The sequence below is a fragment of the Pholcus phalangioides genome, unplaced genomic scaffold (genome assembly GCF_987345545.1).
Source record: "Pholcus phalangioides strain wild (caught in Gottingen) unplaced genomic scaffold, Ppha-v1.0 ptg000004l_1, whole genome shotgun sequence".
Taxonomy (NCBI): domain Eukaryota; kingdom Metazoa; phylum Arthropoda; class Arachnida; order Araneae; family Pholcidae; genus Pholcus; species Pholcus phalangioides.
Genome location: NW_028301597.1, coordinates 46825652 through 46842124, shown reverse-complemented (window position 1 = coordinate 46842124; position 16473 = coordinate 46825652). Strand labels below are relative to the sequence as shown.

Genomic DNA, 16473 nt, shown 5'->3' with positions numbered 1-16473 from the left:
TATTTTTTAATTAAATAGAGATTTAAAGCTGTAACAAACCTGCAGAGCGAGGACCCATAGCATCATCGATTCATGGTTGTCTGCGACAAGAACGTACTCTTTGCCTTCAGAACTGAAAATGAATGAAAAAACACGCAAACAAATTCAGTGAATGGTTTGTGCGAAACTGTTCAAAACTGCATACAGAACGGCAAGGGCGTACGCAGGATCGAGCTTCGGAAGAGGGGGGGGGGGGTTCGACAGACTTAGAGAGGGCAGGGAGCTTAAACTTTTTCTTCCCGAGAAATTTTTAAATACCATTCCTCTATTAAGAGAAATTGGTTGATAGAGCACATAAAGGGTGTGTATTTCTTTTGATATTTCAATTTTTTTTTGTACCGAAATATTATTATTTTTTCTCATTTTTGGTAGGCTTGGGGAAGGGGGTACGGGCTCAACCACCTTCCCCTGCGTACGTCTTTGCTCTGCATAACGGAATCCAGCAGTTTCGCCTTCGACATTTTGCTCCGGACATTTCACCTGCCCTGACCGGATGTGACCAAGTGAGTGACATAATGAGTAAGTGAGCGTGAATGACTGTATGGGTGTGTGAATGATCAAGTGAGTCACTGCATGAATGAGTTATAGTATGAGGCACCAAGTGAGCGACCGTATGAGTGAATGAGTGTGAGTGACTATATATGGGTGAGTGAATAACCGTATAAATGATCAAGTGAGTGAATGAGTGTGAGTGACTATATATGGGTGAGTGAATAACCGTATAAATGATCAAGTGAGTGAAAGAGTGAATGACCAAGTAAGTGTGAGCGATTGTATGAATGAGTGACCAAGTAAGTGTGAGCGATTGTATGAATGAGTGACCAATTGAGTGCGCGAGTGACCGTATGATTGAGCAAGTGAGTAACCGAATGCTGATCAAGGCCAATCACCCATTCACTTGTTCACTCGTACGGTCACTCGTCCCTTCAATTGGCCACTCATACGGCCACCCACGCATTCTCTTGAGACCCCATATGATAACTCACTTGATCACTCATACAGTCGCACGTTCACGCACATTCCAACATGTACCAATTCGTGAGATGTTCTGCAGAGGAATGCATGTGTGATTTAGTAGTAGTCACCTAGTTGATCACAGCAGGCGGAACGTCGGGGGCGAAATTTCCGTAAACTACACACAACTACATACAAAGCGAACGTAGAAGCTCGTTATCGCTCTTACACACGGACAGACAATAAAAATCGTCTATCCTAGAGCCTTCCAGGTATAAAATGCCAGAGCAACAACAGGATAATTAAGTTTGCAGCGAGCTTTTGGCAGTCGCACGTGGACGACCGACGTAAGCTCAGATCCCGATTAGAGCTCGTACAATCCACGAAAAACAGCTCTTTCGAGAGTTTGAATCCCGGCTAAGCTCAAAGTCTAGACGCTCTCTCCACAGTAAGACACTCATAGCACAGCTGCTTCTTCTTATTCCTTTTTTATTTATTTTTCGACAGCAATATCCGGCTGTGGGAGGGAACGAATCGTCCCGTTTGTTATGGCCGTCGTAAAAGTGCTACTCAACTGTGTAAATCTCCAAAGGCATTCCCCGCGCGGTTATGTTTACACTTTCTAGAATGAGGTTCGACGCATCCTTTTGCATTACTCGGGGAGGACGCGTTGAGTTGTTTCTGGTGTGGGTTTAATGACAAGTAGGAGGCTGTTGTGTGATATAACTACTACTGAACCACACATGCACCTCGTCCATATTCCTCTGATATACAGTGATATACAGTAAAATCCCCCTTAACGGTCATACCTCAGATGCTATCACACTTATAGACTGGAGAAACCACGAGACACCCGGGCTCTGTCGCAAGCAGCAACGTAAGCACTTCAGCATCTCCCGGGACGGACGGACACACACACGCACACACACATAAACTTATGATTATTTCTACAACTTTGAACTGTGTAATCTCAATTTTTCCCTAAACAAAATATAGTTTACTAGCTGTAATACCCGGCGCTGCCCGGGTTTTCTTCCATTACTGGGTGGTTAAAAAAGTAGCAAACCATTATAAAGGCATATAAACTATTGTGCATATATATAGAAAATATTCACAACGAGATGAAGACAAATAATTTATAATACACCTTCAAATGTTTTCTTCAAAATGAAAATGGGGTAGGGCAATGGAATGGAGGGAGTTGATTTTGTGTCATTTATTAATTGTATTATATAATAATTATATTATACATAATGTGGCAGCATTAGAGAAGTGGCAAGCCACTGTAAAGGCATATGCAAGTCGGAAACGCATAGCTAGGGAGCCACGGTAACAAAAGTAAACATTCCGAAACGGATTGTTGAGGCCCAGGAAATATTGTTGCCCGAACAATTTTTCGGCCTTTTCGGGCATTTGTCCTCCTCTGACGAACTTTTAAAGTAGCCTATTGTTTGATCCGGGCCTTTATGGAAAATTTGGCGACAATCAGTCTGAAATTGTAGATTTCTACGCAGAACATACACACGGACATAAGACAGAAAATGTATAAATACGAAATTGATTTTCTGCGTGTGTGTATGTTCTCTGTACAAATCTACAATTTAAGATCGATTGTCGCCAAATTCTTAATATATACTAAACAGGGTCCGGATTGAGCGATGGGCTACTTTAAAATGTTCGTCATAGCGAGGAAAATGCCTGAAATGGGTGAAAAACCATCAGGCAACAATGGTTCCTGGGTCTCAACAATCACTTTCGGAATGTTTACTTTGGCTCTACCGTGATTCCCTCCCTAACGATGCGTTTCAGACATGTATATGCCTTTACAATGGTTTGTCACTTCTTTAATCCTGTGAGTATATGTATAATATTTTATATGCATTTATAATGACTATAATATATAATTGCTAATTATATGTAATTTTTCCAATCCTCCCAGTAATCGAAGAAAACCGGGCACAGCGCCTTGTATTATAGATAGTCAGTTATATATATAGAGAGATTATAGATTACGATAAAAACCAAGACTGTGTGATTTTGGGGTAGACTTTGAACTTTCCTGTGTTGCCACAAAATATTTATTCTAACATGACAAAAGGACGCCGCAGTAGCTGCAACATACGGTCTACGAAAATACTCTCGGGGCTTTCAGGACGACACAATATTTGCTTTTGATATTCTCATATGAACTCCACATGTATATTTGTCCATTATATATAAGAAATCGCACTCAAAAGTATTTTTCAAGGGTATGATTCTCACGGAGTTATATATTTCAGAACACGGAACAACAGCAAGTTAGATGATGGCCTACTCGTGGTTGTTCCCAGCTCCAGGGTAGGTCTTCAAAGTATCTATTCCGAAAAAATTGCTTTATACGCGTCCATATATTCGTACATAGTTTGATAAGAAAGTCTTGAGAATTTTGAACAAATATTATATGAGAAAATACTTTTTTTATGCAGACGAATATAGTGTATATGAGAAATAAAAATATTTCTCATGTGAAATAAGATAAGATTGAATGGTCATGTATAAGAAAATGATAACTTATTTCTGCAAAATTGTTGGCAGGTGAAGAAGTATATACAGGGCAGACCCGGGGGCCCCTCAGCCCCAATTTTTTAAGAAAATGAAGATCACGAAAATTCAAGGAATTGCAAATTCACGAAAATGCAAGGAATATTTCCAGCACCGGCGAAAATTCAAAATAAACGAAACAAACATTTTCAGAATTGCTGAAAATTCAAAATAAGACAAAGAAACCATTTCAGAGTTGATTAAAATTTTTGAGGATTGTTGAAAATTTTCAGAATCCCGGAATTGCAGAAAGTTCATAATTTATTAATATTAAAGAAAAAATTCCAGACATGGTGGAGAAATTCTGAAATTATAAGGGAAATAATTACATATTTATTTTCTCTACATGAAAATGCAGATATACAGAATTAATGAAAATTCAGAATTTATAAAAAAAAAATATTGTTACGGTAAATGGGGGGGGGGGGGGCTGAAAATGCCGGCCCCGGTGCGATCGCTCCTGTCACACACTCCTAAAGGTGGCTCTGATACAGGGTCGTTAAAAACTTCATGTAAAATCTTTGAAATATATAGCATTAAATTTTACCCTTTCACTGCACAAGTAGTCGGAAATATGCTTCTCCCTCTGCGCAAGCGGAGAAATTTTGCCTTATTTCAGCTTAAAATCTATATGTTTTTCTTCAGTGGAAGATAAACTTGAATTCAAATAGAATCGAAAAAAGAGGGTGGGGGGGGGGGATACTGTACAAGAAAAACCTGTCAGAGAATATAGAGAAATAATAAAAGAAAGGAAACTACATAATTTTTCATGAGTCAAGAAACAGTATTTTTGTTTCAATAACTATATATCCCCTTGCAACATGAATGATATATCTGAATACTGCTACTAAACCGCACACGTACCTCGTTTATATTCCTCTGCGGAACTTCTAACGAATTGGTACATGTTGGAATGTGGATGTCCATGTTGTGAACCTAATGCGAAGCTTGTTTCTCTGTAACGCTTAGTGCTGCCATCTACGACATATTTTTCAAACTATGAGTGACATGTAAATATTTGAATACTACAGACAGACATGACCGCTGACCGCCCAGAGAGACCATCTTGGGATGGTTTGCGCTCTTTCCCAAAGGGATGGACGGTCCCGGAGAGCCTGATATAACAACAAAAATACAGTGTTGTCCAACTTTTCAATATTACATTCACTGGCTGCAAAATACTGGCGCAAATCAGTCCAGCCCGTCATACCTCTACACACAAACTCTCAAATATTGACACGTTGATATAAATACATATTACTATTCTTCTGAATACTACAAGTTATTTAGGTACTTTTTCCAATAGGAAGTTATTGGAGTAAGTATGCCTCTAGGATCAACGGCTCTTCCAATAAAATGCCATGCACTCTGCTACCAAAGCACCCTGTTATATCAACCAATTTCTGATAATTTAACCGCTTCGCTTACAAGGTTCCGGGAGTAATTCGGATGGTCTCTATTTGACGAATGGGCGATAAATATGGCAACCTCGTCATAACCTAACCGCACGCTAGAGAAAGGTAAAGAAGTTGAAAATGGGGAGGGAAGCAAAATGAAAAGAAAACAGTATATTATATAAGTGCAGAATTAGAGATATATATAGAGAGAGAGTTATATAAGCGAGGGTGTAGTTATATACGAAATAGATTTCTCTTTTCACTTTCACTCAACTCACCCATCCGACTCTTTTGCTCTTATATGTATGCAGTAGGAAACGTAGGCTGACCATATTCACTTAAGAAAAATACTTGAAATTGGGTTTCGAAATACGGGAAAATACGGGAACATTGCCAATAATCACTAAAAACGACGCCAAAAATAAGCAAAGTCGCCAACCCGTGCTAAAATCACAGAAAAGTAGCTAATCGAAGAAAATGAAGCGCCAATCAAATTGTAGTGAATTAAAAAAAAAGCATGAAACAAATATGTGCAACAAATATTTTTATTTATAGTGATAATTATCGCAGTGTAATTTCTCCGTTGGGAAGATAATTTTTATTGTTTATTTGAAGAATAAAAGTCAGGTTGGCTTCATTGAAAATATGTGAAAACCGGAGCAATTTTCACAAAAAAGTCGGGACAGCCAGAACAGCAGAAAAAACCGGGACTGTTCTGGCAAATACGGGATGTATGGTCACCATAAGGATACATGATATTGGGGGGAAGCAACTAATAATTGTAGAGAAATAAAAGGAAGGTAAAACGAACAACTTCGTACGGTTACAACAAAGTCCGACGGTGATGAGAAGAGAGGGAAGAAAACAGAGGGAGCTTGTTTGACTTTATTCCAAAGGCGTTTGGACGCAATATTACGTCCTTAATCGTAAAGTGGTCAAATGCTTTTTGAAGGGTGGAAACTCAAAATTTATTAGGAAGAAAATTTTTGTGCCAAGCCTTTTGTGTCCATAGTCCGATCCTGCGTACGCCCCGGCGCTGTTAGAAAAAATTCCCTGCGACACCGCAACCTGGAATTGTCCCTTACTAAACTATATACTTGGTGTACTTTTGTCAAAGCAGTCAATTGACGGTGTATAAATGGTAACCCATAGTCAATCCTATCCATTCTGTTGAAAATTTCGAACACTAAATGAAACCGAACATTCTATTCGTTCTCTTAAAGAATTATACTAAAAACAACATGGCTGGAAACATCACCTGAAAGTTTTTTGAACATGTTGGTGATGTTTTTTGGCCCAGTTTATCCTATCAATGTTCAAGGATAAACTGGGGAATTTTTTTTCCATGGTGTGCAAACACTATTTTTGCCTGAACTGACTCTCTTTAAACCCTCGCAGGACCGTCACTGCAGTTGTAGCAGTGATGCATGAGGTGGCATTTGTAACAGTGATGTATTCGTGACGATGGATTCGTCACCGGTGTCAAACAAGCACCACTGCGTCTGTGGTGTCAAACACTCACCACTGCTTCACCGTCACTGATGTCAAACACCGAGAATTGCGTCGCCGTTGCCAAACAAGCACCACTGCATCAGTGGTGTCAAACACTCACCACTGCTTCACCGCTGTCAAAAACGCACCGCTGTGTCGTCAAACACGCACCGCTATGTCACCGTTGGAACACTGACATAACCGTTTAGTCAGTTTCACGAATCTATCATTGCACTTCCGGTGTCAGACGAAAATCACTGCACTGCCAATGTCACAGAAAAGCCCGAATGGTGCAGTGGTAAGATGCTCATTTGAAACCATAATGGTTGCCGTCAGGTTCACGGGCTCGATTCTGGAGATACAACGTAAATAACGGGTTCTTTTTCCCTAAAGGGACCCGAGAGACGACCACCGAAAGATGGCTACTTCGTTTCCGACCCAACTTTACAGTTAGAAAATAGCCGTATGGCGATATGACCAGAGTTGGTGTGTGGTAAAGTAGTGCCACAGAAGAATCATTGCATTGTCAAACACGTATCCCTACGTCACCACTGTCACGAAGACATTATTGTCTTGTCGAGATGTCACGCCTCTATCACTTCACTGACAGTGTTATCGCCCGAGCGGCAGAAATACCGCATATCTGGTCCGCGGACAAAAAAAGTTGAGTGCATTATATACGCGTGCATAATTATTGTAGGTATCAATCGAATTCACTATAAAAGGATTGATGGAACTTAAGAATTCAATTTTTTCGGATTCACACGGTAAAGGTAAAAATAGAATTTCTGGATAGCGAAGATCTTTGGGAAGATACCGAAGTAATTAAATTCATACCAAACCTTATTTTTGATAGAATGCAAAATCCGAATTCATCTCACAGACCATTCCTTAAATTAAATCCACAAAAGAATAATACAATTTTGATAAATCCTAAAAATGCTATATTGCTCCATCGTGAATATCCATAATGGTATTATCCTCTCGATTCCTAAATAAGAATCCTTGAAAAAGGGCAAGGAATTTCAATGGAATTCCCAATTGTATTTGTCTCCTTAAAGAAATTTCTTCTAAATAAACAATCCACCGCCGTTATCATAAGAAAATTAGGTTTATGATTAATGAGATTCAGAAAATAACTTTGATTTTTCCCTCTTAGTTATAAATTTGATTACTTCAGGGAATTTTTGATTATTTTTTATCACATTAGATCGGGTTGTTGATGCAATAATTTATTGAGTTATTCCTGATTTATTTATTTAAGAAATCTGAATCTCGTCATTTGATTTATCTTTGAAGCGTTGGGGGGAGGGGGGGGGGGTCCTTCAACCTTTCAGACATTGAGGGACGAATTCAAATTTCCCACGAAGCCCGCGGACTACCAACTCATGTAATTTAGTGACATCTTAATAGAAGGGACCAATGAGGCTCCGAGTTGAACAGGGACGAAAATAATTGAAGAATTATTTTTAATCAGATTATTAGTTTTATTAATAATTAGTTTCGATTAATTAGTTCGAAATTTTTTGATTAATTACTGATTAACTGATTTAATTAATTAATTATGAGATCAATCTTAATCTGTATCACTTGAAATGATTTCGTAACTACTTATTTCAGCAGTTGTGAGATTAATTTCTACTCACCATAACATGATTAATTTCTTTTTCAATAATTATTTTTCAAAAATTAAAATGTGTGTTAATAAATGCCAGGAGCTTGGGTAATAAGAAAGATTTTTTAGAAACTATGATAGTTGTGGAGGGCTTGGATCTTATAGCCATTACAGAATCTTGGGCAAACGATGGGGATGAATCTTTCTTACACATCTCAGGATACGATACTTTTTTGAGAAATAGATCTGATAGGAAAGGGGGTGGAGTGTTGATATACGTGAAATCCTGTTTGAAGGCTAGAGAGTGTAACGTGCAGAGAAGTGATATTGAAACCATATGGGTTGAACTTGAGAGCAAAAGACGTCATAAGCTTATTGTTGGGGTTTGTTACAATCCACCGAAGAGGGATCAAAACTACATTGCCAAAATGCATGATGAAATTTCCTACATGTGTAAGCGACAGAGGGTTCCCATACTAGGGGATTTCAATTACCCGGGTATTGATTGGGAGAACCTTTCATCTGGAAATCAGTATGAAAGAGACTTTCTTAAGTTGGTGCTCGATAATTTTTTGTATCAGCATGTATCAGAAGCCACAAGGGGTACTGCTATTTTGGATTTAGTTCTTACTAGTTCTGAGGATCTAGTTGAACATGTTTCGGTGGGGGAAGAGTTTTCTTCCAGTGATCATCGTATCGTCAGATTTCACTGTAACTTTTCCTCGGGTAAGGTTGATAACAAAAGACTGGTTCCTTGTTTTCGGAGAACTAACTTTGATGTTTTGAGAGGAAGGTTAGCGGAAGATTTCAAAGACCGGTTGGAATCAGTAGGGGTGGTAAGTCAATGGGAAGAATTTAGTACGAAGCTGTCCTCTGTTTTGCACGACGTCATACCCTTTGTTCGAAAAAAGCGTGTTTGTACATCACACCCTCTATGGTTCACGGATAGCGTGCGGAACCTTTATCTTGAAAAGAAAAGAGCATTCAGAGAGTATAAAAGTGGACGTGGTGACCTATCATTGTTTACTGATAAAAGAAGACTGTTGAAGAAAGTGATAAGGGATAGTAAAAAGGAAGTTGAATGTAGGTTGGCAGATAACATTGGCTCTGACCCAAAATCATTTTTTCGATACGTCAATAATGGATGTAAGGGGACAGTTGGTCCCCTCTCGATAGGAAGCTCTAAGGTAGAGAGCAATGTAGGCATGTGTAGTGCTTTCAATGACTTTTTCGCGTCGGTTTTTAATGGAGATAATGATATTCGATATACGGGTGTTGCATGGGGTAATAAAACCCTCAACGATATTCAAGTAGAAGACGTGGAGGTCCTAAATCTTCTAAGAAATGTATGTTCAAGCAAAGCACCAGGACCAGATGATATCTATCCCAGGGTTCTCAGGGAAGGTGCTAATGAATTGTTGGGGCCAGTCGCACAGATATACAGGAGTAGTGTTGCTGAGGGTATCGTCCCGAGAGATTGGAAACTGGCTAACGTTGTTCCGATATTTAAGAAGGGTAGTAGAGAAGTGGTGTCTAATTATCGTCCAGTGAGTTTGACGAGCTCCCTCTCGAAAATTTTGGAAATTATCATCAAAAGGCAGTTTGTGAAGTGGATAGACGAGAATAATGTATTGTCGGATAATCAGCATGGGTTCAGGAAGGGGAAGTCATGTGTAACTAACCTCCTTTGCTTCTATGATTGCGTGACTAAGGCTTTGGGTAAGAGCAAAAATGTCGACGTTGTTTACCTTGATTTCCAGAAGGCGTTCGATCGGGTACAACATGGCAAACTCTTGAAGCGTTTACACGAGATTGGAATAGGGGGCAACTTGCTGAATTGGATAGAATCGTGGTTAAGAGATAGGTCGCAACGAGTTATGGTGAACGGGGAATTCTCTGGTTGGACAGACGTCACAAGTGGAGTTCCTCAGGGAAGTGTCCTTGGCCCCATACTTTTTTCACTTTTTATCGACAAACTCGATCAGGGTATCGATGGAATTACTAGCAAATTCGCAGATGATGTGAAGCTAATGGGGGTAATCGGGAATGAAAGCGATAGGGAGTTGCTCCAGACCAACTTAGACAAGATTGCAGCATGGGCAAATGAATGGAGCATGACGTTTAGCGTAGATAAGTGCATGGTCGCTCATTTTGGTTCGAACAACCCACGGTTCTCTTACGAGTTGAATGGTGTCACTATCCCGGATGCAACTAGAGTCACCGATTTGGGAATTCTCATTGACGAGCGACTTAAGTTTTCTGAACATTGTTCAGCGGTTGTCAAAAAAGCAAATAGAATGCTTGGTCTCATTTTCAAAAAGGTCTCTTCGCGTTCTCCTAAAGTCATTCTTCCGCTTTTTCGAGGCTTAGTTCGTCCTGGACTGGAGTATGCGGTAAGGTTTTGGAGACCATACCTACAGAGGGACATAGACTTGATTGAAGGGGTGCAGAGAAGAGCTACGCGTGTCCTTATTGGCACACAGGGCTTGAGTTATGAAGAGAGACTTCATTTTTTGAATATGTTTACATTGGATGAACGCAGGTGTCGAGGAGATATGATCGAAGTGTTCAAAATTTTCAATGGGATGGATAGGATGGACCATGAACTTTTAGTACACCGCCAATCAACCGCTTTTACAAGGGGACACCAGTATCGATTGGTGAGGGACAATGCAAGGTTATGGTGTCGCAGGGAATTTTTCTCTAATAGGGTTGTTAATAAATGGAATAGCTTATCCCCGGAGGTAGTAAATTGTAACACAATTGACACGTTTAAAAAGAAATACGATAAACATGTTGGGGTAAATCGAGAAGCTATCCATTCTTAGAATAAGACAACCATAAGTATTCTTTATGGGCATTGTATAATATTTTATCATGTGTATATATTGTTTATAATTTGTGTTAATTGCATTTTTAATGGGGTTGCTGTATTTTTGAAACATATGACATCCATATTTTTATGGGCATCTTTTTATCAGCCACCTCGTTGGGCATTTTGCCTGTTGTGGCGTTGTATTTGTATTTGTATTTGTATTTGTAATTATGCAATTATTCTTTTATTGATTGTGGAATAACTTCTATCAAAAATTACGAAATTATTTCTCTCATTCACTTATAAGGTATTTTTTTTCACTAATTCTGAAATTAATTGTTTCAAAAAATTTAAAAACATTTTCTTTTAGTTATTCTGAATTTTCATCAATTCTGAAATCATTTCTTTCATTAATTTTAGAAAATTATTTCTTGCATTAATTTTCGAAAGTATTTCTTTCTTCAATTCCCGAATTATTTCTTTCATTAATTTTAGAATAAATCAATGTTTTCAAACATTTTCTGAAAATTATCGACGGGACACGACAAAAAAAGCTCAGATGGCCAAATGTGGTCCGCGGGCCATGCATTGAAGACTCCATGATTAGAGTGATGTTGGGTAATTTTACTGGCGGCAGCGCTGATTGGCTACATCACGCATTTTTAAATAGAGCGTGAAAATAGAGCGCTCGATGCTTAAGTCCGATTATTTACTCTATTTTGGCACTTAGATTTGAAAAAAAAAATCCTAAAAATATTTAAAAGTTTCAACTAATTTTGGTTATAATTACTTGATGTCCGACCTCGTCCATCATCATTTTTTTGAACGTTTCCGATCATTATTTTCTTAATTTAAGCTGAAAAACAGAGGTTATATAATTATGGGGGACTCGGTGTATTTACTGTATATTATTTTTCAACTTGACTTTCGCAGACCGAAACATTGTTGGAATTCGATACTAGGTATTTCCAGAGAGGATTTTTCTATCTAATGTGTAAAAACAGCTGCGGTGAACGACTTTTTGCAAAGTTTTTCCATTACGTTAATTGATAATGTTTTTTTCTTGCTCCCCGTTTCAGACATCGGTCATTTAATATGTCTAATGTTACTTACTAGAAAATATCTGTGTTCTCGGAAATATTTTCAAGTATATTTTTTGACAGCAACTTTTCTCCAGTAATTGTAAAGGATTACCATGAATTGTGATGTGAAGGCGAGATATAAAGTGGAAATGTTTCTCTAGCACGCAAAAAGTTCCATTTCCATATGCGAAATGATAGCATAATTTTTAAGAGGAAAATCAGTTTTTCTCTGTAAATTGGAAATTGAATTGGCGCTACTGTCTCGCCAGTTTCGGGCATCTATCGCAGCATTGCAAGTGTTAAGACAAGCGTCACTTCATCGCCGGTGTCAAATACGCATCACTGTTTCGTCGGTGCTATGCCGATATCAGTGTCTTGTCAGCTCGACTAATCTGTCTCTGCACTGCCCAGTGTCGGACAAGAATCATTGCGCCACCGGTGTCTCACCGACATTACTATCTTGAAGATCTCACTTATCTACCACTGCACCGCAAGCGTCAGACAAGAATTACTGCGTCATCAGTGTCAAACACGCGCCGCCGTGTCGCAGTTGCCACGCCGATATTACTGTTTAGTCAGTTTCAGGAATCTATCACTGCATTGCCAGTGCCAGACAAGAACCACTGCACTGCCAGTGTCAGCAAAGAATCACTGCGTCGCCGGAGTCATGCCAATTATTGTCTCGTCGATGTTACGTATATATCACTGCACTGCCAGCGTAAAACAAGAATCTCTGCTGATAGCCGGAGTCTTGCTGATATTGCGGTCTTGTCAGAACCACGCATCTAACACTTCACTTCCAGGGTCAGGTAAGAGTCCCTGCGTCGCCGGTGACAATCATGCCCCACTGAATCATAGGTGTCACGTAAGCTTCCTTATGATTTCGCCACAGAACGTATGTTCTATTTCATCTATACAGTAAATGCCAGAGTAACGCATGCATCGCTGGGTTTTCGATGCCACGCATCAATGGTGTCACTCATGTCTCACTGCCAATCGCCGCAATGGTAGTTGTCACCACGAGGTATGTTTGGGAACTGACTGACGCGTCCCTCATGGTAACTGTGAGCTCTACCACTGATCTTAATACCCCTTTTAAGAAAACAGTTGGCTTCAGTTTTATTTTTATGGACAACAACACTCTGCCACACAGGGCTGAACCGGTGGACGAATATCTTCAACGTGTAGCGATTCGGTTCGTTGGAGGGACTTGCTATCCGGATTTCTACACCTGGACCCGATTGAACTTGCCAGAGATACTCTTAGAAGGCGCAATCGTAAATCGTCAACCGCCTCCTTCGGCCGTCACTCATTCATTGTCTCTTTGACAGTCAAATTACCAATAAAAATGTAAGAAAGTGACCATACTTTTAATAGCCTTTTTTTAGGTGACAACTTGAAATGTCAGTCCCGGACATTACGGGTCTCAGGACACTTAGTTATCATCATGATTAATTTTTTTCCCCGTTGTATGATATAAATTGCTGCCGGACTTATCAATATGTCTGATATGTTTTGAGAAATTACAAAAAAAGAAGTGTTTCTTCTCTCTGAAATTGTGAACAACAGGGTACACGTTATAATGGTGTATTTTGTAACAGGAGTCTTAGAATTTTATTTCTATCGGTTACCTCAAGGAAACCAATGACGCATTACTCTTCGAACACGTCCAATTAAGCCAGGGTTGGACACAATGTCCATTCCAGTTCACGAAAGACGGGTCAAAACAAGTAATACACCCGAAAATCGGTCTTGACGTAACCACCAAAGTATGAACATTGAAGAATGTGGTGTGTGTGTGTAGAGACAGTATATTATTTTTATTTATATAGAGGATACTCTTTTTGTGATAATTTCCAGTAAAGTTTTCTTCTTGATGTTATACGAGTAATGATCCTGTTCGGAGAAATATTTGCTTCATTTTTTCCGCTTTTCTTGTCATGACAGATGATTTTGACATTTTATAAAAATAGTTTTTTTTTTAGTTGGATATGTATAGGGGTTTTTCTGTAAGCCCATAGCTTATTTTTTGGATACATTGTAGGCTGTTCAATTTTTCCTCGGAGTTTTAAACAAAATTTTCTATACGACAAAAACACGTTTGTTGTACCTCATCGTAAATAAAATAACACCTTTCTCTCTTAGAGAAACGATTATTTCCTTCATTTTCCAGCTCTAAGTATTGTTCAAAATGGAATTTTATTTGTTCCTCTCACAAAATTTATTGGGTGTACATGTTTCTTCCTCTCACAAAAGTACATGCATTGCATGCGAATACACTTTTGGTGTAAGTTAGGTCCATTCAGAGACTCTCAGTAAAAACTTTTAGGGGAATTAGAAATATCAAAGCAATGATGAATAATCGCGTAAGAATGCACACTTAAAATCGTTATTCGAAAGTGATGAGAGACGTCCTTCCAGGTGGTGCATTGGCCGAGTGGCACAGTTGTAATATGTTCGTCAACCACCTATGAAGACTGCCGTCGACAAAGGGGAAAGGAGACATATAACAAGTTCTTTTTCACACCCAACTCGGAACGTCCACGATAGATGACGCTTTTATTTCCAACCTAACTCGATCCATAATAAATTGCTGTATGTCGACAAGACCGGAATTTGTGTGCGGTAAAGCAGTAGTAACGTTTCAGGTGAGCAATTCAATTACGAATTTATTTATGTGAGGGAATAGGGAAGGGGAATGTATGTTGAGAAAGCCATGATGGACCAACAAATATCCATACGCCATCGCCTCTCAAATACACCTCAAAATCGCAATTAGCGTTGCGTCCATTAGCAATTAGAGATATGTGACATCATTGATGCAGTAAGGCGCTGCCTCGGAAGCTCAGTAATGCATGTTGATCCTGGCAATTGAGTGGTGCATATCACCAGTTATTTGGTGGGAGGGTATATGACACTGGCGATGCAGTGGCACACTCGTGACATTGGTGGTGCAGTGATGCATACATGCCACTGCAAACGCTGTGATGCGCACGTGGCATTGCTAAAGTAATGTTGTGATGCATGTTTGCCACCATCGTTGTACTGGTACATATATGACCGTGACACCGTCGATGCAATTGTACGTGTTTGACGCTGATGATGCAGTGATGCGTGTTTGACGCTGATGATGCAGTGATGCGTGTTTGACGCTGATGATGCAGTGATGCGTGTTTGACGCTGATGATGCAGTGATGCGTGTTTGACGCTGATGATGCAGTGATGCGTGTTTGACGCTGATGATGCAGTGATGCGTGTTTGACGCTGATGATGCAGTGATGCGTGTTTGACGCTGATGATGCAGTGATGCGTGTTTGACGCTGATGATGCAGTGATGCGTGTTTGATGCAGTGATGCTGATGCGGCACTGATAATGCAGTGACAGATGCATGACACCGACAAGACAGTGATGCTTGTGTTATATTTGTTAGGCAATAATGTTCTTCTGGCATTGACAATGTAGTGATAGAGATTTCACAGTGACGACTCAGTGATGAAGACGTGACTCTGGCATCATAATTATGCATTTCTGACGCTGCAGTGGTGGATGTAGAACACTTGCAATGCAGTGATAGATGCATGACACGGCGAGATAGTAATGCAGCGTGACAAGAATGATTCAGAGGAAATAGTGATACATGCTTGATACTGACGATACATTTCAAGTCTATGAATTTACCTGGTTTATTACGGTTATCAGCTATGACGTTGGTGACTTTTGCTACGAGGTTCGTTTAAAAAGTCAGCAAACGCACCTTCAAGTGCATACAGAAGACCCGGTCACACACACGCACACACAGACACTATACACGAAGCCAAGACTGGTAGGTACACACACACACTCACATTTCCGGCACAACTCAATCGTTAGGAAATTGCTTATATCCTCCCCATGGGGACAGAGCAGGGGTCATGGTCGATTTCGGGAAGAAACCATGACGATTTTCTTCCATGACGATAGACCGTAGTTGTGTTCGGTTTGAAGGGAAGAAGTCTCAATCGGCAAAAAGTTTCATCGACAGCTATCAAATAGCACCTATCACATTCAGGTGACGTTTCTGGTCATATTTTTCTATCTGAATACAGTTCATCTCTCTTAGTTTGGATCTCATCCAAATATTTTTGGAAATGTTTTTTACGTATATATGTTTAATTTGAATTACCCTGTCTACACCAAGAAAAAAACCTGTTGTCTCAAATATACAGGATGATTACAAAAAAGTGACGCTACTCAGATGTATGTAGCGCCCATTCTGATGGAGGTATTTTAATGAAACTTGTTACTACATAGGATATATGCACTATGGGGGAAAAGAAAGATTCAATAAAAAAGTTAAAATTTTGACCACCAGGTGAAAAAGTGGCGCTTTTTTTATCGTAGTTACTTTTTTCCCCCATGGTCCAAACAACGCACATACCAAGTTTCAATGAAATACGTCCACCACAACGGGAGCTACATAGGTCGGGGTATTGCCAACATAATCAAAACCAGTAGTGTCA

At 39.5% G+C, this 16473-nt stretch overlaps 1 protein-coding gene across 2 annotated transcripts in view; it reads right to left on the bottom strand.

Annotated features, from left to right (window-relative positions):
- Positions 1–16473, bottom strand: part of LOC149087721 (uncharacterized) — a 468106-nt gene that overhangs the window by 237613 nt on the left and 214020 nt on the right. For both annotated transcript variants that reach the window (XM_089231605.1, XM_089231604.1), the window contains one exon: positions 40–112. In XM_089231605.1, the coding sequence (XP_089087731.1) occupies positions 40–66 (27 nt within the window). In that variant the 5' untranslated portion in view covers positions 67–112. The remainder of the gene's footprint in view (positions 1–39; positions 113–16473) is intronic.